Below are 25,567 nucleotides of genomic sequence, written 5' to 3'. Positions count from 1 at the left end.
AGACTTAATTAGACTTTGCGTAATACGTCTCCTTTAATGTTTACAGCTAATATGTGATAAAGTTGCTAAGATACACGTCGCTACCTTGGAAACGCTCTGTATACGCGACAAATGCCAGCTCCGATCTGCCCCCTGGTGGACATGAGGTCACATATTTAGTCAAACAAAGCCCTGATTACGTTTAACCATCAGTAAAGTCCAGCCTGAACAGCCGAAAGGTCCAACTCACAGCCGAGCACGTGGAAGTATGGCACAATAAATATTAAATAAATAAATAATCATGTTCATAGGACTCGAACGCTGCAGAAGTCCCTTAAGTTCTCGAGGATACAAAAACACAGTAGCGGTTGAGCGGCCACGGTCGTTTTCTTGTCTCACTTTTATAACAAAGAGAAGAAAATCAAGTTTACACAAAAGCATGCCTCCGACAGTGACGCACAGTACAAATGTATGAAGCCGCACAGAGACAGTTATTTAGCCCTTGGAGTGAAGAGTCCGTGGTCCGCCCCCTCTGCCCCGCCCACCCATCGTCCCGGCGAGCAGCTTGTGTGGGTCGCAGAGACGTCTGTGAAAAGTCCTGGGCCAAACGTGGACCCGTGAATCTGTGAGGTGATTCTTCTACTTCAGAGACACAGCACAATGTTCTAGAGATATACACCACTGTACAAAGGCTTTACCACGTCGCCACGGCAGCAGTTTGTTCAGATCTGAAAACCAAGCCCCAAAGGCATTTCAACCTGGCAGAGAATGGGTGATCTTTGTGGTAGTCCAAATGGACCAATCAAACTAGCTAAATATAAAGGAGTATACACAGCTCTATAGGGCTCAGGGAGGGACATCTGTCTCTAATGACAGGACACAAATCAAAGACAAATCCAACAAAGCCGTCACCGCGGCGACCCAGGGCTGAAGCCACTGTTTTTTTTGCTTTTTTAAATGGACATTTCTGTCTTCCCTTTACAAAGAATGGCTCATATTCTGTTTCCAATATACAGAGTGACAAAGCTTTATGTGTCGTGAGGATTAAAGGTGAATCACCACTTTTCTTTTGGGGAGGGGTCTGTGAGCAGCTCTGAGGGGCCGCCGCTCTATGAGGTTCAGACCTTTCCTGCCTACACTTCCCATGATGCCGCAGGCTCACACAGTGACCTCATTCTTACTGCCAGTCCGCAGCCCCTGCCCCGCTCCTCCCCCCGGGATGAAGTGCAGCTGCTCGATGGTGTTCTGCCTCTTGTTGGCGAAGGCCATGCGGCGGGCATTCGGGTGCCCCACAGTGCCCGTGCCGCTGTACGGGTCCCAGTGCGACGGGGCGCTGGAGCCGCGCTCGTGCTCGTGGCCGGGCGTGGGGTGGGAGTTCATCTTGATCATGTGGTGACGGTCCATGGAGGGCGTGGCACAGATGTTCTGCTGAGACTGGGCCTTCTGATGGTGGGACAGGCAGCCCATCGTGGGCACCATACCCGGGCGCTCGGTCCCCATCACACCCATGGACATGAGGCGGTCCTCCAGACGGTCAGGGGACACCACCAGCCGCTCATGGGACCTGCAGCAGTTACACACGTGTTATAGATATACATACATACACTGGACATTGGTGTGGATGTGGCTGGTTCCTTGTGTTGTGCTTCCAGACGTAAAGATCTCACCTGCGCAGCGTCTGTGAGTTGGAGCTGCGGCTGGAGCTCATCATGGCTTTGTAGTACTGGTGCTGCTGGTTCTTGGACAGGCGGGACAGCGTGTTGCCCTCCCCCAGAGCCAGCAGCTGGTCCTGGGAGCGCACTCGCCGGGGCGGCCTGTCGAAGGTGGAGCTGGTGTACTGGCTCTGGGAGGGCAGAGGGTAAGGGTTCGGGGTGGAGGCTGGGATGTGGAGGCGCGGTCTGGAGCCGTGCAGAGGCAGAGTGCCCCGGGAGCCCAGCGTGTACTCTCCTCCCCACGGGAGGTGGTGCTGCGACGAGTGGAACGATGGAGGAGCATTCGGCCGGCGTTTGGACGAGTAGTAACCGGAGTACTCGTCAAACTCTTTCTCTGTTGGAGACATGAACACATATGTAATATTCTCATCTAGAATCCTACAGTATTTGTACAAATACCTCCTCATTTAAAGATATAGAACAGATGAAACGTATCAGAGAAAAGAGAGTAAAGTGGGATATTCTGTCTTTCCTGATGCTGTTTTGCATATGAAGCTGCATGAGTCAGAGTCAGTGGTGGAGCCGCCTTAGGGGCCGCGTTCAGAGCATCATAATAAGGTTCATTAAAAGTGGAATGTTTCTGTTTCTTTAGAGCTCCAGATCGTGTCGTCACATCAGCTAATGTTAAACCAAGATTTGAAGATTTGAAATGACACATATTATGCAGTACTTGAGTGTTCCTGGCCTTTGAACACGTTGTTTTGCTTTGGCATCTCATGTTGTACAACCTCAAATACTGTATCTACTGAATGCAGTAAAAGCCGTGAGAGTCAGCGAGAGATGGAGCTTCAGTCGTGTTGTCAATCACATCATCATCTTATTTATTTATTCCCTGTTACCGTAAATACAGCAAATACGTTTCGTCCTGTGGTCCACGATGTACGGCTAATGCATGGCTAATGTATGTGGACATTATGAACCGCTGACCAAACACAAACGCAGCGCGCTTTGTCAATAACGCTCGGTTTTAGCGTTCCCTCCCGCGCTTCCACGGAGAGACTTTAATCTTCAAAGCATTTGCATCGAACGCTCCATTGAACCGATCTCAAACTGACCTTTCCCGACACCTGCTGCCTCCTCGCCACACGGAGGCTGCGCTCGCCATTTGAGGGCGGAGATTTAGCACAAACGGGGTCGGAATTACGGCAGATAACAAAGATGCACGTACCAAATAATGATTTTTTCATTCATTTTATTCTGCAAAAATCCAATTTTACTGGTAATGTTATAGCTAAACTACTTGCTTGCTGGGCTTTTAATAATTGATGTAAATCTTCACACTTTAATTTAATGTGTTAGATGATGTCAAAGGTTATGAATGGCGTTAACGGCAGGATTACAAAGGTTTAGACTTCTTCTTTCTCCCTTTCGAACAAACTGAATGTAATAACAGCGTTCCTTGTGTTGCGTTGTTGATCATGGGTTTTACAAAGCAAAAATAAAGTCATGCATCAAATAAATAAGCAATCTAAGTTTCCCTTAGGGTCTTATTCTGTATAAAACCTTGCAGTCACGCATGGTAGAATTTCCATCAACCCAAAGGAGATTTTGATCATGCCAAATGCTAAAAATGTGCGTTAAGATTTACAGAACGTATTGCAAAATGATCAATATTGCAACATTGTCTTCCATTTGACAGAAATCTGCTGTTTTTAAAATGAAAATAAAGAAATACGTGACGGGAACTGCGCCGACGGTCAAGGAAAAACTGCCTTTTACTTTGAATTTAAACATTTCACAGACACAGGGACACATGGGATCCATATATTGGACTCATGTGCATTTATTTATTATTCCGTGCGGTTTGTTCCTTCTGTTTAGTCCATATTATCACAAAAAAAAAGCTAAAAAAGCTGTTGTTTTTAGATTATCCATCCATCCATTTTCTACCGCTTGTTCCCTTTTGGGGTCACGGGTGACTGGAACCTATCCCAGTGACTTCGGGCCTTAGGCGGGGTACATCCTGGACAGTGGCCAACTCGTCGCAGGGCCAACACAGAGACATAGACATTACAGACAGTTCACTCTCACATTCAGTCACTAGGGCTTAGAGTGGGAGGAGCCGGAGAGAACCCACGGTAACACGGGAAGAACATGCAGACTCCACCCAGAGAGCTCATGTGATGTTTGTCTGGTCCGGGAAACGAACCCACAATCTCCTTCTTGGGAGGTAAGAGCGCTAACCGCCTTTGCCACCGTGCAGCAGCTTAAAGGTGACAAACAGCAGCAGTGACTCTTTCATTCACCCTTCACAGCCTGTTGTTTGGGACATTTTGCTCAGCAGCCGCTTCACACACGAGCCTAATTAATCCAACGCGACTTTATCCCCACTCCCGGCTCCGGCGTGGTGCGCCTGTTGCCATGGAGACCGACCAGGAAGCTCGGGGTGGCTCTTTTCGTGCCGTTTTCGTTCATGCGCTGTATCTCATTATGGTTATTGGTTATTATTATTATTACGGGGCGCGATCTCCAGAATGACGAGCGAGCAGTCGAGCGTGGAATCAGCTCAAAGTGTTAAGTTTAATGCACAATTTTCCCTTTCTGCCTCACAAATCCCACTCCTGCACTTCCCATAGATTTGGTCGGGACTACAGTGGAACAAATGAGTTTTATTTGATTCAATCCCATATGATTCTTGCAGTATAAATGTCACTTATTGTTTAAATTGACTTTTTTTATACCGATTTAGTTGATGACAATGTACAGTCCGGGTTATTCTCTCCCTCAAACAAAAACGCACCGTTGCAGAGGCAGATCTAACAAAGGGCCGACCCAAAAGAAAAGAATATGGACAAAACAAACTCGACTGGAATAGAAAACACTAGAACCGCAAAGGCATCTACGTGTCTCGGAGTCAGACACGTATATTCCCTCCTCAAATATCACACATTAACGCTTTAAAACCCGCGCGCCCGTCTCCGGTCTCCACTCTGACAGGTCGTTTGAAGTTCCGCCGCCGCCGCCGTCCGTCCGTTACGCCGCCCAAAGGTCAATCGTGAGCGCGTTCCCTCTTGTCTCTGCACACATTCAAATGCATCTCATGCGTTCCCGACCGCATGAGAACCGCACTGACCTATGACGTAACCGCTGCACTCCACCACCTCCTCCACCTCCACCTCCTCCTCTGCACTGTAGCCTGTCTGTTTTTTGACTAAATTGAAATAATAATTATGCGTCTGTGCTTAGCTTCCTCCTCATTGGCCGTGCTTATATTCTGGACACGGCAGTTCGGACAAAGGCGAGGGGGTTAATTCCCTGCAGAAAAAGCCGGACCGGTGCGCCCCTCCCTCCCAAAGAACAGCCTTCACTCCACTTCATTGCCTTCTCCCTCTCTCTCCATCCCTCCCTCTGCATCTTATCGGTTCAAACATCATGCGTTTTGTCCCCCCCGTATCCTCGGCTGCCCTCTCCTCCCAAAAGCCCCCGCTGCTGCTCTTCTGGACGGACAGTCGCATTGTCGTTGTCAGTCCCGTCACGTTCCCCCCCCCCCCCCCCCCCCCCCCGCTCCTTGTTTTATTAATGGGCTGCCGCCGCCGCTGAGGAGAGAGCGAGCACGCTGCGCATTCGGGAGGCTTTGTAACAGAAACAGGTGAAGCTCGGGCAGAACTGGACTCACTGAAGGGGCAGTGTTCGGACCAGGACGGTGTGGAGGGGATGAGGAGGAGCATGTGACAAAGCAGCGCAATGAATGTGTTTTGCAGTGGAACCTGTGAAGGCGTTTTTATGGACATTTTGGTAAGAAAAAGCCAAAAATCACTTTTTCTTGAGGCGTGGATCAGTGAATCATACACTGAGTATTACCTAAGATGATGTCAGAAACTCAACAAGGTTTATAATGAGACTGGGTTCAACATGGAACTAAACCAGGTCTAAAATGAGATTAAAACTGGACCTGCAATGAGAATAAACACAAATAAGACTAAAACTATGTCTAAAATGAGATTAAAATGAGAATAAATAGTGTTTAAGTACAAATCAACAATCTATTGAAACTGAAGTACTTAAACCTTCTGAGAAAAAAAGAGGTTTGAACAATGGAAATGTTGCTCGTTGTTCTGGGTTTGAGACTCGGTGTGAGAGTGAGAGGTCCCGGGTTCAAATCCCAGACGAGCTCTTCTTGTGACTTTTGGACCAGATTTGGATGAATATATTTGTTACATTAACAGTTTATTGAAACTGAATAACTTAAACCTTCAATACATTACCATTTATTTAGCATTATATCTTGAAATCCTCTCTCAACCCACAGCTCCCCCTCTCGACCCTTTCGACCGACAGCTCCCCCTCTCGACCCTTTCGACCCACAGCTCCCCCTCTCAACCCTCTCGACCCACAGCTCCCCCTCTCAACCCTCTCGACCCACAGCTCCCCTTCTGCTGACCTTCTGACCTTCTGCTGACCTCCTAAACTCATGACCTGACCCTCCAGGACTCACCCAGCCTCTTGAGCGAGCTGTAGCGGCTGATCTCAGGCTTCATGGTGGCGTCGTACGACGGCGGCAGCTGGGCCAGGTTGTGGAAGGAGTGGGAGAAGGAAGGGTGGCTGCCGTTGTGTCGCATACTTCCTGTTCCCATGATGCCGCCGGGGCCCACGCCAGGGCCCTTGGTGCTGCCCGACAACATAACCGGGCCGGAGGGCAGCTGCGCGGCGTTGTTCATCCGCGGGCCGCGCTCTAGAACCAGGAAGTACAACTGTTAGAGGCCCAGCAGTGACCAGGAAGTGACTCTCAGCGCCATGGAGACAGTCTATAAATGCAAATCAATGTTTTGGATTTATCAGGGAGTTTTGATAAATGTGTAAGGATCGGCCACATTCAAAAACAGATAAATACAGAGACAGCATCAGGCTGAACATACAGGCGGATCACAAGAAGCAGGAACATCGTGGAAAAGAGAATGTTTTTCAGCCGTTCAGTTAAAAGTAAAACGCACATAGAAGAATAAACACTATTTATGGGTTTGAACTGTTCAAGGACCATTTCAACAGCCCTCATTTGACATCTTGTGAAGCCCGCGAGTGGAAAGGTTGAACAGAATGTGCAGTTTCCTCTTCTAATTGAACGGCTGAAACACTGATCCACCTCATGCCCGTCTCTGGAGATGCTCCCGTACACACGGACACTGAGCCAAAGCACATTGATCGGTTCACACAGAGGATGCTGTCCTTATGTAAGACATAGCAGCAGCGGAGTGGGGGAGGGGCAGTGCTTTGCAACATGTAAACGCATATTAGTTACATCATACATTTACATTTATACAGTGATACTCCTGAACGAGCGGACAGACATGGAGGTGCACCCAAGGGACACACTCAGTCGCTTCCAGGTGAGATTCTACACAGTATCTTTGCATTGTTTGTCTATGAAGTACTGAAGTTCATATATGTAACAGCACAGGTAATGGCAGTGCATGTAAACAAGCCCTTCTGCTGTTATAGTAGTGGTAGTGTTGATTCTTTTGCACACTTTGGGTGAATTTACTACAGTTTTACTTGAGAAATGATGGAGATACTTGATACTTAATAATACATACGATAATCCATGACTGTGTGTGACCTGTAAGTCTCCATTATTAACTACTGTGCATGTATTTACAGAGATCCCACTGAAGTAGACACTAATGTGAGATCCATGAGGCCTTAAACTGCCCTCCCGCTCTCGGTCTCAGGCAGAATCGATGTGGTGTGTTCAGGTGCTGATGGTCATGACAGGGTTCGGTCAGGACTGCTGCACATGTGCTGGGCATTGACCATTGACAGTAATGGTCCGTAATGTCCAGTAATGTCTTTCTTAAGCGTTACCCAGGAAGCACCGAGCACCTCGCGCACACAAAAGCAATGCCAGCTTCCTCTGACCTTTAGTGTTCACTCCCCCAACCCTTAGTGTTCATTTCCTCTGACCTTTAGTGTTCACTCCCCCAACCCTTAGTGTTCATTTCTTCTGACCTTTAGTGTTCACTCCCCCCAACCCTTAGTGTTCATTTCCTCTGACCTTTAGTGTTCACTCCCCCAACCCTTAGTGTTCATTTCTTCTGACCTTTAGTGTTCACTCCCCCAACCCTTAGTGTTCATTTCCTCTGACCTTTAGTGTTCACTCCCCCAACCCTTAGTGTTCATTTCCTCTGACCTTTAGTGTTCACTCCCCCAACCCTTAGTGTTCATTTCTTCTGACCTTTAGTGTTCACTCCCCCAACCCTTAGTGTTCATTTCCTCTGACCTTTAGTGTTCACTCCCCCAACCCTTAGTGTTCACTCCCCTGTCCTTTAGTGTTCACTCCCCTGTCCTTTAGTGTTCACTCCCCTGACTTTAGTGTTCACTCCCCTGACTTTCGTGTTCACTCCCCGACCTTTAGTGTTCACTCCCCTGACCTTTAGTGTTCACTCCCCTGACCTTTAGTGTTCACTTCCCTGACTTAAGTGTTCACTCCCCTGACCTTTAGTGTTCACTCCCTTGACTTTAGTGTTCACTCCCCTGACCTTTAGTGTTCACTCCCCTGACTTTAGTGTTCACTCCCCCAACCCTTAGTGTTCATTTCCTCTGACCTTTAGTGTTCACTCCCCCAACCCTTAGTGTTCATTTCTTCTGACCTTTAGTGTTCACTCCCCCAACCCTTAGTGTTCACTCCCCTGTCCTTTAGTGTTCACTCCCCTGACTTAAGTGTTCACTCCCCTGACCTTTAGTGTTCACTCCCCTGACCTTTAGTGTTCACTTCCCTGACTTAAGTGTTCACTCCCCTGTCCTTTAGTGTTCACTCCCCTGACTTCAGTGTTCACTCCCCTGACCTTTAGTGTTCACTCCCCTGACCTTTAGTGTTCACTCCCCTGACCTTTAGTGTTCACTTCCCTGACTTAAGTGTTCACTCCCCTGACCTTTAGTGTTCACTCCCCTGACCTTTAGTGTTCACTCCCCTGACTTTAGTGTTCACTCCCCTGACCTTTAGTGTTCACTCCCCTGACCTTTAGTGTTCACTCCCCTGACCTTTAGTGTTCACTCCCCTGACCTTTAGTGTTCACTCCCCTGACTTTAGTCTTCACTCCATTGACCTTTAGTGTTCACTCCCCTGACTTTAGTCTTCACTCCATTGACCTTTAGTGTTCACTCCCCTGTCCTTTAGTGTTCACTCCCCCAACCCTTAGTGTTCATTTCCTCTGACCTTTAGTGTTCACTCCCCCAACCCTTAGTGTTCATTTCTTCTGACCTTTAGTGTTCACTCCCCCAACCCTTAGTGTTCACTCCCCTGTCCTTTAGTGTTCACTCCCCTGACTTAAGTGTTCACTCCCCTGACCTTTAGTGTTCACTCCCCTGATCTTTAGTGTTCACTTCCCTGACTTAAGTGTTCACTCCCCTGTCCTTTCGTGTTCACTCCCCCGACCTTTAGTGTTCACTCCCCTGACCTTTAGTGTTCACTCCCCTGACCTTTAGTGTTCACTTCCCTGACTTAAGTGTTCACTCCCCTGACCTTTAGTCTTCACTCCATTGACCTTTAGTGTTCACTCCCCTGTCCTTTAGTGTTCACTCCCCTGACTTCAGTGTTCACTCCCCTGACCTTTAGTGTTCACTCCCCTGACCTTTAGTGTTCACTCCCCTGACCTTTAGTGTTCACTTCCCTGACTTAAGTGTTCACTCCCCTGACCTTTAGTGTTCACTCCCCTGACCTTTAGTGTTCACTCCCCTGACTTTAGTGTTCACTCCCCTGACCTTTAGTGTTCACTCCCCTGACCTTTAGTGTTCACTCCCCTGACCTTTAGTGTTCACTCCCCTGACCTTTAGTGTTCACTCCCCTGACTTTAGTCTTCACTCCATTGACCTTTAGTGTTCACTCCCCTGACTTTAGTCTTCACTCCATTGACCTTTAGTGTTCACTCCCCTGTCCTTTAGTGTTCACTCCCCCAACCCTTAGTGTTCATTTCCTCTGACCTTTAGTGTTCACTCCCCCAACCCTTAGTGTTCATTTCTTCTGACCTTTAGTGTTCACTCCCCCAACCCTTAGTGTTCACTCCCCTGTCCTTTAGTGTTCACTCCCCTGACTTAAGTGTTCACTCCCCTGACCTTTAGTGTTCACTCCCCTGATCTTTAGTGTTCACTTCCCTGACTTAAGTGTTCACTCCCCTGTCCTTTCGTGTTCACTCCCCCGACCTTTAGTGTTCACTCCCCTGACCTTTAGTGTTCACTCCCCTGACCTTTAGTGTTCACTTCCCTGACTTAAGTGTTCACTCCCCTGACCTTTAGTCTTCACTCCATTGACCTTTAGTGTTCACTCCCCTGTCCTTTAGTGTTCACTCCCCTGACTTCAGTGTTCACTCCCCTGACCTTTAGTGTTCACTCCCCTGACCTTTAGTGTTCACTCCCCTGACATTTAGTGTTCACTCCCCTGACCTTTAGTGTTCACTCCCCTGACCTTTAGTCTTCACTCCATTGACCTTTAGTGTTCACTCCCCTGACTTTAGTCTTCACTCCATTGACCTTTAGTGTTCACTCCCCTGTCCTTTAGTGTTCACTCCCCCAACCCTTAGTGTTCATTTCCTCTGACCTTTAGTGTTCACTCCCCCAACCCTTAGTGTTCACTCCCCTGTCCTTTAGTGTTCACTCCTCTGTCCTTTAGTGTTCACTCCCCTGACTTAAGTGTTCACTCCCCTGACTTTAGTGTTCACTCCCCTGACTTTCGTGTTCACTCCCCCGACCTTTAGTGTTCACTCCCCTGACCTTTAGTGTTCACTCCGCTGACCTTTAGTGTTCACTTCCCTGACTTAAGTGTTCACTCCCCTGACCTTTAGTGTTCACTCCCCTGACCTTTAGTGTTCACTCCCCTGACTTTAGTGTTCACTCCCCTGACCTTTAGTGTTCACTTCCCTGACTTAAGTGTTCACTCCCCTGACCTTTAGTGTTCACTCCCCTGACCTTTAGTGTTCACTCCCCTGACTTAAGTGTTCACTCCCCTGACCTTTAGTGTTCACTCCCCTGACTTTAGTGTTCACTCCCCTGACCTTTAGTGTTCACTCCCCTGACTTTAGTGTTCACTCCCCTGACCTTTAGTGTTCACTCCCCTGACCTTTAGTCTTCACTCCATTGGCCTTTAGTGTTCACTCCCCTGACTTTAGTCTTCACTCCATTGACCTTTAGTGTTCACTCCCCTGTCCTTTAGTGTTCACTCCCCTGACTTCAGTGTTCACTCCCCTGACCTTTAGTGTTCACTCCCCTGACCTTTAGTGTTCACTTCCCTGACTTAAGTGTTCACTCCCCTGACCTTTAGTGTTCACTCCCCTGACCTTTAGTGTTCACTCCCCTGACCTTTAGTGTTCACTCCCCTGACCTTTAGTCTTCACTCCATTGACCTTTAGTGTTCACTCCCCTGACTTTAGTCTTCACTCCATTGACCTTTAGTGTTCACTCCCCTGACTTTAGTGTTCACTCCCCTGACCTTTAGTGTTCACTCCCCTGACTTTAGTGTTCACTCCCCTGACCTTTAGTGTTCACTCCCCTGACCTTTAGTGTTCACTCCCCTGACCTTTAGTGTTCACTCCCCTGACTTCAGTGTTCACTCCCCTGACCTTTAGTGTTCACTCCCCTGACTTCAGTGTTCACTCCCCTGACCTTTAGTGTTCACTCCCCTGACTTTAGTGTTCACTCCCCTGACCTTTAGTGTTCACTCCCCTGACTTCAGTGTTCACTCCCCTGTCCTTTAGTGTTCACTCCCCTGACCTTTAGTGTTCACTCCCCTGACCTTTAGTGTTCACTCCCCTGACCTTTAGTGTTCACTCCCCTGACCCTTACTCTCCGGAGTAAAGACTAACTTCAGATGTAAAACTAACATTGATGATCACAGGGAAATACAAACTCTGTGAAATAGTCAAACTTAAACTGAGCGCTACACGAGGCAGAACACACAAACTGACACGTTAATATGACATGTGTATTTCTAAAACAAACACATCACATCCTCGTGGTTCTGGAGAGACTCTGGGAAGCTAGCATTGCTTTGTGTGCGGAGCGTGTCTATCAGGACGGTGGGCTTTAGCTTAAGCCGGAGCTGCAGTACCGCGTGGGGGCAGCAGTGAGCACACACAGGACAGAGAGGACAGGGGCGCTCTGAAGCCGTGCAGCGGGACGGGCCACAGTCTCCCCCCTCGACAACAAACATTTAAAGAGACCAGAGTGTGGACAGAGCAGAGCTGAGTGAGGGACAGGCCATGACACACACAGGCAGGAGCTGAGGACCCTCTGAGCGCGGACCCTCTGAGTGCTGTGAGGCTGACACAAGGGCCCCACCGTCCAGTCACCGTATAATGACGTCACAGTGTACAGTTCTTTACGCTCGCCTCACTGCAAGAAGGTCTCGGGTTTGACTCCCGGGCCAGACTGAGGCTTTCTTTGTGGAATGTGTGTGTTTCTCCTCGTGTCTGGGTGTGTTTCCTCCGGGTGCTCCGGTTTCCCCCATATAGTCCCGACCAAGACGAGCCCAGGATCTGGAGATGGTCCTGCTCGAGTGGCATTGAGGAATGGGTCGAATGCAGAGGGCAAATTTAAAATCTAGAGTCATTCCAGGTACCTTAGCGAGAGCTAAATCTAGGGCGGGGCAGACGAGACTGGGGCCACCGTTAAAGAAACAAAAGCTCCTCACATAAAGTGTACGAGTCGTGGTAAAAGATACGCTCAGCACAGACGTGTGCAGAGGCAGATAGCGCGCTGACGTCTAGGGACGGTCAAACAACAAATCTACAAGCGATGTGCCCGTCCCGGAGACGCATGTCAGGCTGGCAATGTCAAATAAATATGAGAAAGAGTGTCTGGAGTGTCTGCCAGTGTGGGCCAGTGTCTGCCAGTGTGGGCCAGTGTGGGCCAGTGTGGGCCAGTGTGGGACAGTGTGGGACAGTGTGGGACAGTGTGGTCTGGTTTTCCATCTGGCGTATCACAAAGCACGGACTGTTACTGTTGTGCGAATTGCGCTCTACAAATAAACTTGCCTTGCCTCTGGGTTGGTGCCCGTAGTAGTAGTAGTAGTAGTAGTAGTAGTTGTAGTAGTAGTAGTAGTAGTAGTTGTAGTAGTAGTATTGTAGGGATGGTGGAAATGGAACGAGTATACTTTTTGTGATCGAAGTGCGCGTTATTATACGGTGACTGGTTCACGGACGGCCTTGTACCACGACCTCCATCGACACAGGTGAGTTCAGATGTCTGTGCGAGGGGACAATGGTCCGGCCCTGCCCGAGCCGTGCCTCGGGCGTGAGGCTTACCGATGGTGGCTGTGTGTTTGGGGCTGGAAGACGCCCCCTGCTGGTTAAAAGGGTGAGGCAAAGTCCCAGCTGCGAAGAGAGCAGAGCCGACAAACTGAAGCACAGCACTCCAGACACAGAGCGAGAGTCCTGAGACGTTTCATGTTCGGAGAGATTCAGAGAGAAAGCGACAGGAGAGAGAGAGCAGACAGAGACACAGCGCCCCCTCCAGGCACACCAGTTCATTTGCAAAAACAGATACGTGTCATTTAAAAAGTCATCGCTCACGGTTGAGTCTTTGCATAGAAATCACTTCAAAAGCCCGTCGTATTTAACTGAAATCGAAATATTCTGACCCTCCATGATACAAAAAAAAATCCAATCTGCATTATTTTTACTGATAAAACCTGTAGGTGGCGACAAAACCAAAAAATACTCTTTTGACGATTTTTGAAAATGGAGATATCTGTTTTTGAACTCTTCGATTGTTTAACAGTTTTAAGTTTGTCACAAAAAGAGCCGTATTGCGATCTAAATTTCGAAGATATTCTTAAAGTAGATTTAGTTTCGGAATCGTTTGTGACTAGTTTACGTCCTGGAGAGACCGAGAAGAGCAGAGGAAGAGGACAGAGGAAGCAAAAATAGAACAAAAGCAGCAAATCCCACATTATATTGTCATTTGTTAGCTTGATTTGTTTTCAGAATTAAAAAAAACTCCAGATGATTACAAAAGGGCAGTCGTTGATGCCTCCGGGTCAAATTCAGGAGTCTCATTTATAAAAACGTACGTGGGATATTCAGGTTAATAAAATCGTACGCAACCCCACGTCTACTGTCTTTTTGTAAATCCCCAAACTCAACGTAGAAGATCACGTACGTCACATTTGGACTTCATGTTGTACGTACGCTTTCTAAACGAGACCCCAGATCTCACAGTAAGAATAAGGTCTTTTTGAGCAATAAAACCACCTGTAAATAAAATAAGTTATAGATTTGTTGAAGGAACATTCCAGCAAAAACATCTTCATGGAGACAAGCAAGATAAGTGACACATTTAATTAATAAAGAAAGAAAAGATGGTTAGTCTGTTGCATTTACTTGAGTAACTTTTTGAAGAAATTGTACTACTAGCTGAGTTGTTTTACGACACCACACGTTTACTTCTACTGAGTACTATCTGTTTAAAGTGACAATACAATAACTTGAGTGAAGGTTGTGGTGGCTCCTCCCACTGCGGGGAAGTCAAGTGACAACAATTTTAAACTACAATAAATTACATTTGCACTTCTTTTCCTTCAGATTCAGAATTTGTGCATTATTATTTTATCTTTCCGATGACACAAATATATACATTTGAACTCTTTTACTACAACTACATTTATTCTGTTCATACCATGAGTTTAGTTGATGAAAAAACAACAAATTTATTCTATTGTGATACTAATATTTCATTTTGCTTCTTATATTTCGACCAGTTTAATCCTATTTTTGACAATGCGCTGTCGTTTGGAGACACAGACTGAGCCGAAATAAAGACCCCGTCACCCAGGGACACGGATGATAATTAGATCCAGTGTAAGTGCAGCTTCATTTGAACACCGAGCCCGCCGAGATTCTTATGTGTTTGTCTGCGAGCTGAAGCGTGCGAGGCGACAATTACCACGGCGATCCTCAGAGACTCGCGCGCCGGAGCCAGGGACGAGCGGTCAGTCCAGGAATGCACGGCTTTATCCGGACGCTCGCACATTTATTTAACGTTTATTTTAACATTTAATCACCGCAAACTTGATGTAAAACGAGTGAAAGTAAAAGTGCGCTGTGACCACTTTGTCTCTCTTTCATTTAGAGAATGTTCCACTTTTGCATTGATTTTCATTTTTCAATTAAAGGTTTGAACAGAAAACGTGATTATTTATAGTGTCACGGGCACAAACTTAAATAAATTGTAATGGCGTTTTTTTTTTTTATAAAAGAGCAACACAAAGAGGCGCACGATTGTGAAGAGGAAGTAAAATAATGAGTACAATTATTTCCCCACTAAAACGAAGATTCAAGAAACAAACTATACCAAACTATATTGCGTATTAAAAGCATAATATTAAATGTGTAAGAACAGAATATTTAATTCTGGATGCAAATATTGGCATTATAATTGCATTAAAAAAAATACTATTATATTTATGCCTAAGTTAAGAAAAGAAACATAAATGGACAATATGTAATGCGCTGCAGTTCCCATTCTGAAGTTCAATTCACAAAAAAACAGAATAAAAACAAAAGCTGTGACGTTAGCTGGAGGGCGACTTACTGCGGTTGTCTTTGCTCTGCAGGACGGGCGTGTAGAGGTTTTTGGAGGTGCGTCCGTCTGAAGCGGTGCTGCCGAGGATCGTGGTGCTGTTCCGCTCTCCCGGCTGCACCGGGCTCGACTGGTGACGCAGGATGTCCACCAGAGACCTAAAGACGGGCCGAAGACAGACATCAACACGTGGCATTAACTGCATTTAACTCTGACAGAGAACATGTCCACCAGAGACATAAAGACGGGCCAAAGACAGACATCAACACGTGGCATTAACTGTATTTAACTCTGATCGAGAAGATGTCCACCAGAGACATAAAGACGGGCCAAAGACAGACATCAACACGTGGCATTAACTGTATTTAACTCTGACAGAGAAGATGTCCACCAGAGACATAAAGACGGGCCAAAGACAGACATCAACACGTGGCATTAACTGTATTTAACTCTGATCGAGAAGATGTCCACCAGAGACATAAAGACGGGCCAAAGACAGACATCAACACGTGGCATTAACTGCATTTAACTCTGACAGAGAAGATGTCCACCAGAGACCTAAAGACGGGCCGAAGACAGACATCAACACGTGGCATTAACTGCATTTAACTCTGACAGAGAACATGTCCACCAGAGACATAAAGACGGGCCGAAGACAGACATGAACACGTGGCATTAACTGTATTTAACTCTGACAGAGAAGATGTCCACCAGAGACATAAAGACGGGCCAAAGACAGACATCAACACGTGGCATTAACTGTATTTAACTCAGACAGAGAAGATGTCCACCAGAGACATAAAGACGGGCCGAAGACAGACATGAACACGTGGCATTAACTGCATTTAACTCTGACAGAGAAGATGTCCACCAGAGACATAAAGACGGGCCAAAGACAGACATCAACACGTGGCATTAACTGTATTTAACTCTGACAGAGAAGATGTCCACCAGAGACATAAAGACGGGCCAAAGACAGACATCAACACGTGGCATTAACTGTATTTAACTCAGACAGAGAAGATGTCCACCAGAGACATAAAGACGGGCCAAAGACAGACATGAACACGTGGCATTAACTGCATTTAACTCTGACAGAGAAGATGTCCACCAGAGACCTAAAGACGGGCCGAAGACAGACATCAACACGTGGCATTAACTGTATTTAACTCTGATCGAGAAGATGTCCACCAGAGACATAAAGACGGGCCAAAGACAGACATCAACACGTGGCATTAACTGTATTTAACTCAGACAGAGAAGATGTCCACCAGAGACATAAAGACGGGCCGAAGACAGACATGAACACGTGGCATTAACTGCATTTAACTCTGACAGAGAAGATGTCCACCAGAGACATAAAGACGGGCCAAAGACAGACATCAACACGTGGCATTAACTGTATTTAACTCTGACAGAGAAGATGTCCACCAGAGACATAAAGACGGGTCAGAGACAGACATGAACACGTGGCATTAACTGTATTTAACTCTGACAGAGAAGATGTCCACCAGAGACATAAAGACGGGCCGAAGACAGACATGAACACGTGGCATTAACTGCATTTAACTCTGACAGAGAAGATGTCCACCAGAGACATAAAGACGGGCCAAAGACAGACATCAACACGTGGCATTAACTGTATTTAACTCTGATCGAGAAGATGTCCACCAGAGACATAAAGACGGGCCAAAGACAGACATCAACACGTGGCATTAACTGCATTTAACTCTGACAGAGAAGATGTCCACCAGAGACATAAAGACGGGCCAAAGACAGACATCAACACGTGGCATTAACTGTATTTAACTCTGATCGAGAAGATGTCCACCAGAGACATAAAGACGGGCCAAAGACAGACATCAACACGTGGCATTAACTGCATTTAACTCTGACAGAGAAGACGTCCACCAGAGACATAAAGACGGGCCAAAGACAGACATGAACACGTGGCATTAACAATATTTAACTCTGATCGAGAAGATGTCCACCAGAGACATAAAGACGGGCCAAAGACAGACATCAACACGTGGCATTAACTGTATTTAACTCAGACAGAGAAGATGTCCACCAGAGACATAAAGACGGGCCAAAGACAGACATGAACACGTGGCATTAACAATATTTAACTCTGATCGAGAAGATGTCCACCAGAGACATAAAGACGGGCCAAAGACAGACATGAACACGTGGCATTAACTGTATTTAACTCTGATCGAGAAGATGTCCACCAGAGACATAAAGACGGGCCAAAGACAGACATCAACACGTGGCATTAACTGCATTTAACTCTGACAGAGAAGATGTCCACCAGAGACCTAAAGACGGGCCGAAGACAGACATCAACACGTGGCATTAACTGCATTTAACTCTGACAGAGAACATGTCCACCAGAGACATAAAGACGGGCCGAAGACAGACATGAACACGTGGCATTAACTGTATTTAACTCTGACAGAGAAGATGTCCACCAGAGACATAAAGACGGGCCAAAGACAGACATCAACACGTGGCATTAACTGTATTTAACTCAGACAGAGAAGATGTCCACCAGAGACATAAAGACGGGCCGAAGACAGACATGAACACGTGGCATTAACTGCATTTAACTCTGACAGAGAAGATGTCCACCAGAGACATAAAGACGGGCCAAAGACAGACATCAACACGTGGCATTAACTGTATTTAACTCTGACAGAGAAGATGTCCACCAGAGACATAAAGACGGGCCAAAGACAGACATCAACACGTGGCATTAACTGTATTTAACTCAGACAGAGAAGATGTCCACCAGAGACATAAAGACGGGCCAAAGACAGACATGAACACGTGGCATTAACTGCATTTAACTCTGACAGAGAAGATGTCCACCAGAGACCTAAAGACGGGCCGAAGACAGACATCAACACGTGGCATTAACTGTATTTAACTCTGATCGAGAAGATGTCCACCAGAGACATAAAGACGGGCCAAAGACAGACATCAACACGTGGCATTAACTGTATTTAACTCAGACAGAGAAGATGTCCACCAGAGACATAAAGACGGGCCGAAGACAGACATGAACACGTGGCATTAACTGTATTTAACTCTGACAGAGAAGATGTCCACCAGAGACATAAAGACGGGCCAAAGACAGACATGAACACGTGGCATTAACAATATTTAACTCTGATCGAGAAGATGTCCACCAGAGACATAAAGACGGGCCAAAGACAGACATCAACACGTGGCATTAACTGTATTTAACTCTGATCGAGAAGATGTCCACCAGAGACATAAAGACGGGCCGAAGACAGACATGAACACGTGGCATTAACTGTATTTAACTCTGACAGAGAAGATGTCCACCAGAGACATAAAGACGGGCCGAAGACAGACATCAACACGTGGCATTAACTGTATTTAACTCAGACAGAGAAGATGCGGGTCACGTGTTTCGGGTCTGACCTGGGCACGTTGTTGTCCCGGTTCCTTGGTCTTCGGGCCACTTTGCTGAAGGCGATCCTCACGCCTACAGCCACCACCAGAGTGAACGATATCACTCCGCCGATGACGTACGCCGTGCTGCGCCGTAAACACAAGAAGGTCAGAGGTCAGAGCTGTGACTTTGGTGATGACTCCCCCAAAAATTAGACGTGTTTTCTCTTTGCAGTCGATAGTTCTGGTCAGATTCATCCATAACATCCATTTGTGACCAGAACCTTTCAAGGAGGACTATTTGGTACAAACGGCCATAACGCTGTCGTCAGTCATTTGGTCAAAACTCTTGAACTTGAAACTCAAAACCAAGACTTGGTTTTACCTCTGTCTCATATTCACAAGTACAAGTACCATTAGTGCAAAACGATAGTCCATTTTAGAAGCTATCGACCGAATGACTCCGACGACCGTTGCCATAATTGCCATAACCTTCTAAACACAGACAGGGAAGTGCCCCGCCCACGTCCCTGTCCTCGCCCGTCCGTACCTGCTGCTCTGCTGCTGGAGCGTCTCAAAGTCGGGGTCGGACCTCTCGCCGGGGGGCTGCGTGGCGGCGCCCTGCTGCTCGATCCACACGGGCGTGTTGTAGTTGTTGCACGCCTCCTGGTCCAGCCGGTCCCGCTGGTGCTCGCAGCAGAAGCGGTAGTGGCACGTCCCGCAGCAGTAGATGTAACTGCCTCGGGAGCAGTTGAAGGTGCTGTCAAAGTGCCCCATCACGTCGAAGTAGCCCCTGAGGACGGAGGGGGAGAGGAGGACAACGGACTCAAGACGGGACTCGGACCACATGGAGGGCTGAAGGAGCTCTCGGTCGGCTAAAGGGGGATCGATGAGACAACTACGAGGGTCTGACGCCGGCGAAAAGCACGAGGGACGAAAAGGATCTTGTGCAAAACCAGCTGCATGCGGAGAAGTAGAAGTACTCATAATACTAGAGATGTAAGTGTCCAGTCACGCCCAAAAGCTCACTCTATCCTCTCTGCAGCGCTGTGGCCCAAATCAAGCCCAATAATCGAAAGAACCAGACCTACTGAGGGTGATTAAAGGACTATGGCCACCAAGTAGAAAGAAGTGATGCAGTTAGTGACTGTGTAGTTGTCCTGCAAGGATTTACTAGTTAGTAAGTTTGTAGTAATTAGTCACGATGCAAACAACTCAAATGAGCGTTTCTACAAAGGCCTGAAGTCAGATGGAACAGCAGTGACCCTAATGGGTCACTGCTGACCCAGCTAGGAACTGCTTTACAAACTAGGAACTTGTTTCGGCGGAAAAGTACGACGTGAAACAGTTACAGCCAATGTTTCCTGATGTAGATTCTCAAAGATGTTACATAGGCACAAACTGTATTCTATTGGAACAGGTATAGCTACGGACTAAAGTAACTCAAACAGTTTCTTTTTTAGAACGGCCTTGATCTATATCAGAACCATGAGACCACATGGTAACATCACATAAACAAAACCTACACTGATCATTGAGGTGATTTCCATGACGCCTGCGCTTTAGTTTCAGGTTCAAAACAAATGCACCAGGCTCCGTTGTCCTGGAGATTGGCCACACTCCACTGATCCGTGATGCGACTGCGTGCTCGGAAGCGTGCGAACGGCCTGCGCGCGTGCCCGTGCGGTGAAGACGCATATGTGCACGAGCGCGCGCTTTTGGCCGCACTTAATCAGAGCATTGTTTCCATGAGAACGAGGGGCTCTTGTAGTCCAAGTGCTGACACCGACACAAACATCCCGAGACCGAGAGCGTTCCTAAGCAACAGCCAGACGCCTCTCACCAAACAGTCAGTATCTCAGTTTAATCTCAGCGCACTCAGCCGCCCGAGAGCGTCCGAGCGAGAGCAACGGTTAAGATCAGATTATGCACTGATTACACGTCACACTGGACAGCTTTATACCACTTCATTAAGAGACATATTTATCAAGCAAGGGGCTGTATTAGGAGCGCAATCTGAAACTGTGCCACTTATCTCTACCTCCATCGCGATGTAAATGAGGGTTTAACGCCCGAGCAAAAGGACAGTGTCGGTTACGTCTAATCATGACATTTCAGAGCTCACAAACGCACAGATAATGTCACTTAGACGTCCTATTTCTCCTTAAATCATCTGCTTTACGGTGTTTGTTGTGGCTGTGTAGGACGTATATCATAAGCCCCAGGGACAGACGTAGCCTATAGGGCAGGGGTCAGCAGAGGGGTCAGCAGAGGGGTCAGCAGAGGGCTCGGCAGAGGGGTCAGTGGGCATGCGGTCCAAAAACGTGACGCTTTGCCGCGCTCGTTGACGCATCAGAACTGCAGCGTTCTCACTCCCTGCAGCTCGGAGCAGATGATTGACAGCCGCTTCGTTCAGCCCCGCCCTCTGTGCCCACCACGGCTTTGGGGTCTTTCACCGGTCCGTTTCCCCGCCTCATTGCGGCCTCTTTCCTCTTTCTTTCTGCTGTTTTGTGCAGAACGTGTCGTGCAGTTGTGTCTTGGATGAGTCTAAAGCTGCGGTGAAAGTCAAAGAGCGGCCAAACGCTTTCAGAATAAGTAAATCTCCGTATTGTGACGTCTTGTTGTGAAAAGCCTCCGAACATTAAAAGACACGAGAAGATTCTGTCTCATCTGATGTCAAATTTAAGCTAAACCGGGCCTTCAAACCGCAGCCCTCTCACCTGCACACGTCCACGTCCACCAGCTGCCTTGGGGGCGGGGCCACCTGAGCGGCCCCGAGCGGCGGCTTGAGGGCGTCGGCCGCGGTCATGTTCCTCGGGAGCATGGTCTGCGGGAGGGGCTTGGGGGGCAGCTCGACCACCACGGGCAGGTCGTCTCCGTCCTCCACCTCGGCCGTTTTAGGGGCGACTTTTGGGCCGGCGGGCGGAGGGAGCAGCGGGGGCTTCCGTCCCGTGAGCAGGAAGAGGGTGGAGCTCAGTTTACTGTGCGAGGCCTGCGGTTGATGAAAGGGAAACGTTAAGATAAGACAAAACCCTCCAGTGATGATGACAAAAGGTTCATTTACTTGGATAAGCTTGTCCTAAAGGCTCAAATCTTCAAAACCATGGCATTCACATGTTAAGAAATCTTATCAATATCTCACTCTCAGTAGTAATATACTAATAATGAATATTCCTGTGGTATTTCTTTTATTGCTATTGGATCCTTTAAGGCTTACGTCATCACAAACTCATGATAAGCTTTCATTTATATCTATATAAAACTCAAATGTGTCCGAAACGTTACTTGCTCCATTCTGCTTCTTTAAATGTGGAAAAGCTTCAAGTATTTTACTCTTTTAGCTCTTTTAAATATATTTCAAAAGGAAATCCGTCTGTAGCACTTTAGTCCTTTTGACTGTGGATATATATATATAGATATTTGTTTTTTCTTCTTCTTCATGTCAGTAAATACAAAGAAGTACAAATAAGTACATGAAAACAAAATATCTAGAATTTAGCGTGGGACGAAGTGCAAACCTCATCATCACAAACTCATCATAAGCTTCCATTTATTTCTATATATAACTCAACATTTCCCCCAAAACGTTACTTACGCCCTTTTGATTCTCAGCAGCGCGGCGCTCGTTGGAGATGGTTACCGTGGAGACCGCCAGGCAGGACGAGATCAAGAGGGACAAGCAGAGCATCCCTAATGTGACCTCCATCTTCCTCTTTTTATCCATTTATTCTTTTTCAAAATCACAAACAAGAGTCTTTGTACGGGTCGTAAAAATATCTCCTTTATGAAAAACCCGCTCGATGAATAAAATCGTGGCGATACAAAGGTGCAAAGGGTTCAGCGGATTCAGGCCCAAACGTCTCTCGGATGTGGCGTTTCAGCTCGCCCGGAAACTCCTCCCTTTGCGTTTAGCAGCTTTAGAAACAGTGAGGTCGTCTTATGGTGTTTGTTCAGGCCCTAAGGGAACCGCCCGCCTGTGAATAAAGGGGTCTGAGTGCGGCAGCGCGCCTTATGGTTAATAATATATTATAATTTGCTTTGGCACGGCTGAATTGTCCGCCAAAGTGCGCCAAAGTCGTCACCTCGGGCAGTGAATATCGAATCGACTGTAAACAGATGAAGCTAGTTAAGTGTAAACGCCTTTTTCTCCGCAACGAGGTTTTTACGACTTGTCCGCGAGTTACAATTCATGCGTGAAGCGGCGAAATGGGCTCACGTTGTAAACAGTTGGATGTAAACGTCGAGTTCTGGTCAATGTCCCGGCGTGTCCCCGTTTGTGGCACTTTGCCAAACTTGGGAAATCGATGTTTTACGACTCCTTTTTCTCGGTCGACCGCACATGTAAACAGCACTGGCAGGTTCAAAATGGCGGCTCTGTCGAGTAAACAAGCTGACAGGAAGTACGTCTACGATTTGGCACAAGCTCGAAGTCCGCCCGACGCATAAAGGTCACGATGCTCGCGGTTTTGGTTGGCGCGGAACAGTTGGGAGATCGTGGACGGTCGAAATGGCAAGAAACGCAAAAAAAAGTGAAAAAAAAATAAAAAGGCAGTTGCGAATCGCACTAAAAAGCTATATGGAAATTTGCAGCTAGCTTCTCTTTCTATGTGCGTTCGATGCCCTTGCGCGAGTGTCTTTGCTCTGAGTTTAGCTTGGCCCAACAAAACAAAACGAAAGCGGGTTTGGGCCCTATCCTGGCGGGGCAGCGCGGTTCTGCCCACGAGGAACGCATGAAAATATCAGGATTCATTCGTCAACGCAAAGCGACACAAGACACGGTGCGGAAAGTCAACGATCGCCTCTAATACGCATGAAACTACAACTCTCCGACTCAGATTTCAGATTTCTTTTCCTTCCGTTTCTACATCGACTCCCTGAATATATCGTGCGTCGATGTTTCGGAAAGTTCACTTAGTCGGGCGAACGTGGATAAAGTATGGCTGGTGTTAGGTATGGCTTTCGGTCGGGACTGAGCTCGGCCCACGTTCAGGTTGAAGTTGCATGTCCGTAACAGATTCAAAGGAAGAATAACGTCAGCGAAGAGGTCAGTGGTGTCGGATAAAGGGGCTATTCAGCTTGCTCGCTGTGGCGTTAAACGTCAGCCACGTCCATGGAAGAGACAAAACACACACGACTGGAAGATAAACTGGGAGAAGTGTACGGAGGTTATCACAGCGCAGAGATCTGGATGGACGGCGCCCGGCCTAGCAGTTAGCGTTAGCGCTCGGTCCAAGCGTTTGTCCTCTGCAGTTAGCGTTAGCAGCGGCGAAGGATGGGACACTTTATAGGTCTGGAAAATGTCTGTAAAGCACTTTGAACCAATAATGCACTGGTCGTCTCTCCGAGAATAGCAGCGACGCAAACACTGACGAGAAGACAATGGATATAAACGGTTACGCTGTGTTTGTTGAATAAAGTTACGCTATTTTGACTCAAAATAGGAAGAGATGTGTAGTTAGAGTAGTTGCTAAAGCTAAAAATGTGTAAGTGACGGTTGTATAAAAGATTTTTTGCTTCTGTTTTTGACACAGTTGGTTTGGCACCTGGTGTTAGTCAGAGAAAAAGGGTTTTCAAAAGGATTCAAGTCGTATAGAAAGAGGAGAGGAGGTGAAAATGAGAAGCCACAGTTTGTAGTCCGACAGAAGAAAAAAAAAGATCCAGGAAGTTCGGCTTTGGACCAGGCGAGATCAGACGTCGGTCTTCAACTTGCTCAGTAGGACACTGGGTTCACGCTGTGAGAGAGAAACAGAAAGGACATTTTTAGACACATATGTTCAAATCTATACTGACTAAAACTAGAAACAAAACAAGAAAGCGACAAGTTTTAGACGGACAACGGTTCAGTGACAGCTTATTAAATATCTCAAAAATAAGTCGTATTCGTCAGTACTAGTTAGTTAATCAAAAACAATCATAAAAGTGTTTTAGAGTAAATTAATCATCAAAAAGGGCGGTAATATCAATAAATAAATGAGGAAATGAAAACAGAAAGTTATATATTTTGTCATAAATGTAAATATTTAAGAGGAAATGTCGGTTGTGTTGGAGAAATCACAACCAAACCTCCCCAGGAAATTAGCTGTGAGCTGGGACACAGAAGCTTTTGCATTCAAACAGAAAGTCGGATTTAGGCTCCAAACTATAGCTTCACACCACCTGGTCACGGATTTCAAATATTTGGTTTCTTTGATATTTAATTTATTCTAAAATCGGCCACTCATTCCATCCAAATCCCCCCAAAAAAACAGCAATAGTTTGTAGTGCCTCCAATCTCCTTGGCAGTGACGGGAAGGAGCCGCGATACGTGCGACGCTGAAGCCGCGACGCGAGCGCTAACATATGGAGCGGTGACAGAAGGACAAACACGAGTGCGAGCGAGAGGAGGAAAGGGCAAAGAGAAACAGAGAGAGGACGAGGAGGGAGAGAGACAGAGATGTGGAGAGGCAGCGGCTCAACGCTCTGTCACAACAGAGAGAGTTCTGCAGCTCCACGTCCTGCAGAGCTTCCTTCAGGATCAGGAACACGTCGCCGATGGGCTGGAGCTAATGCCACCGCGACGTCCAAGGCCTGAGAGATGGGACGAGTCTTTTACCTCATTGTGGTGTGGGAAAAGCCTCACGTGTCACCTTCAAAACCATCTGTTCACAAAGAATCCCCCTCGGCAATGTGCAACAACAACACTTCAGCCATTTACTTCATTTTAATATATATTCTCAGGCATTTGACGGATGTTCAACGTCGTTCTGTTTTTGGTGTGGGTCCAGAAATGTAGAAAAAACCCTGCAGCAGTTGACAAAGTTACACATGAACTCACCAACTTTCTGTCCAGACACTGTTGGGATTCAATCAGTGCTGTTTAATGAAAGAGGAATATCACTTTTGAGCACGTGGAGCTGGAACTTGTTTTGACTCATGTGCACTTGCACTTTGGACGTTCTTCCGAGGCTGGACTG

At 47.0% G+C, this 25,567-nt stretch overlaps 1 protein-coding gene and 1 long non-coding RNA gene across 3 annotated transcripts; both read right to left on the bottom strand.

Annotated features, from left to right (window-relative positions):
- On the bottom strand, positions 1-22,518 carry shisa7b (shisa family member 7). Of its 2 annotated transcripts, XM_072448247.1 has the most exons (9): positions 22,210-22,518; positions 21,335-21,606; positions 19,165-19,407; positions 18,645-18,761; positions 15,207-15,352; positions 12,920-12,988; positions 6,127-6,363; positions 1,647-2,025; positions 1-1,543 (listed from the first exon to the last, which is right to left on the bottom strand). In XM_072448247.1, exons 1-9 carry the CDS (start codon positions 22,336-22,338, stop codon positions 1,138-1,140), a joined length of 1,998 nt encoding a protein of 665 aa, XP_072304348.1. In that variant the 5' UTR covers positions 22,339-22,518; the 3' UTR covers positions 1-1,137. The 2 variants fall into 2 exon arrangements, with proteins under 2 accessions (XP_072304348.1, XP_072304349.1); XM_072448248.1 differs by lacking the exon at positions 12,920-12,988.
- LOC140362182 (uncharacterized) lies at positions 8,451-9,016 on the bottom strand. The gene is made up of 3 exons (XR_011927055.1): positions 8,974-9,016; positions 8,909-8,930; positions 8,451-8,514 (listed from the first exon to the last, which is right to left on the bottom strand). It is a non-coding gene; the product is annotated as an uncharacterized lncRNA (long non-coding RNA).
- Positions 22,519-25,567: the final 3,049 nt, after the last annotated feature.

This window comes from Eucyclogobius newberryi, unplaced genomic scaffold (assembly GCF_026437365.1).
Source record: "Eucyclogobius newberryi isolate DKJ021-1_F unplaced genomic scaffold, fEucNew1.0.hap1 SCAF_16, whole genome shotgun sequence".
NCBI classification, from domain to species: domain Eukaryota; kingdom Metazoa; phylum Chordata; class Actinopteri; order Gobiiformes; family Gobiidae; genus Eucyclogobius; species Eucyclogobius newberryi.
The sequence above is the reverse complement of the archived record's forward strand: the minus strand, read 5'-3'. Positions and strand labels throughout refer to the sequence as shown.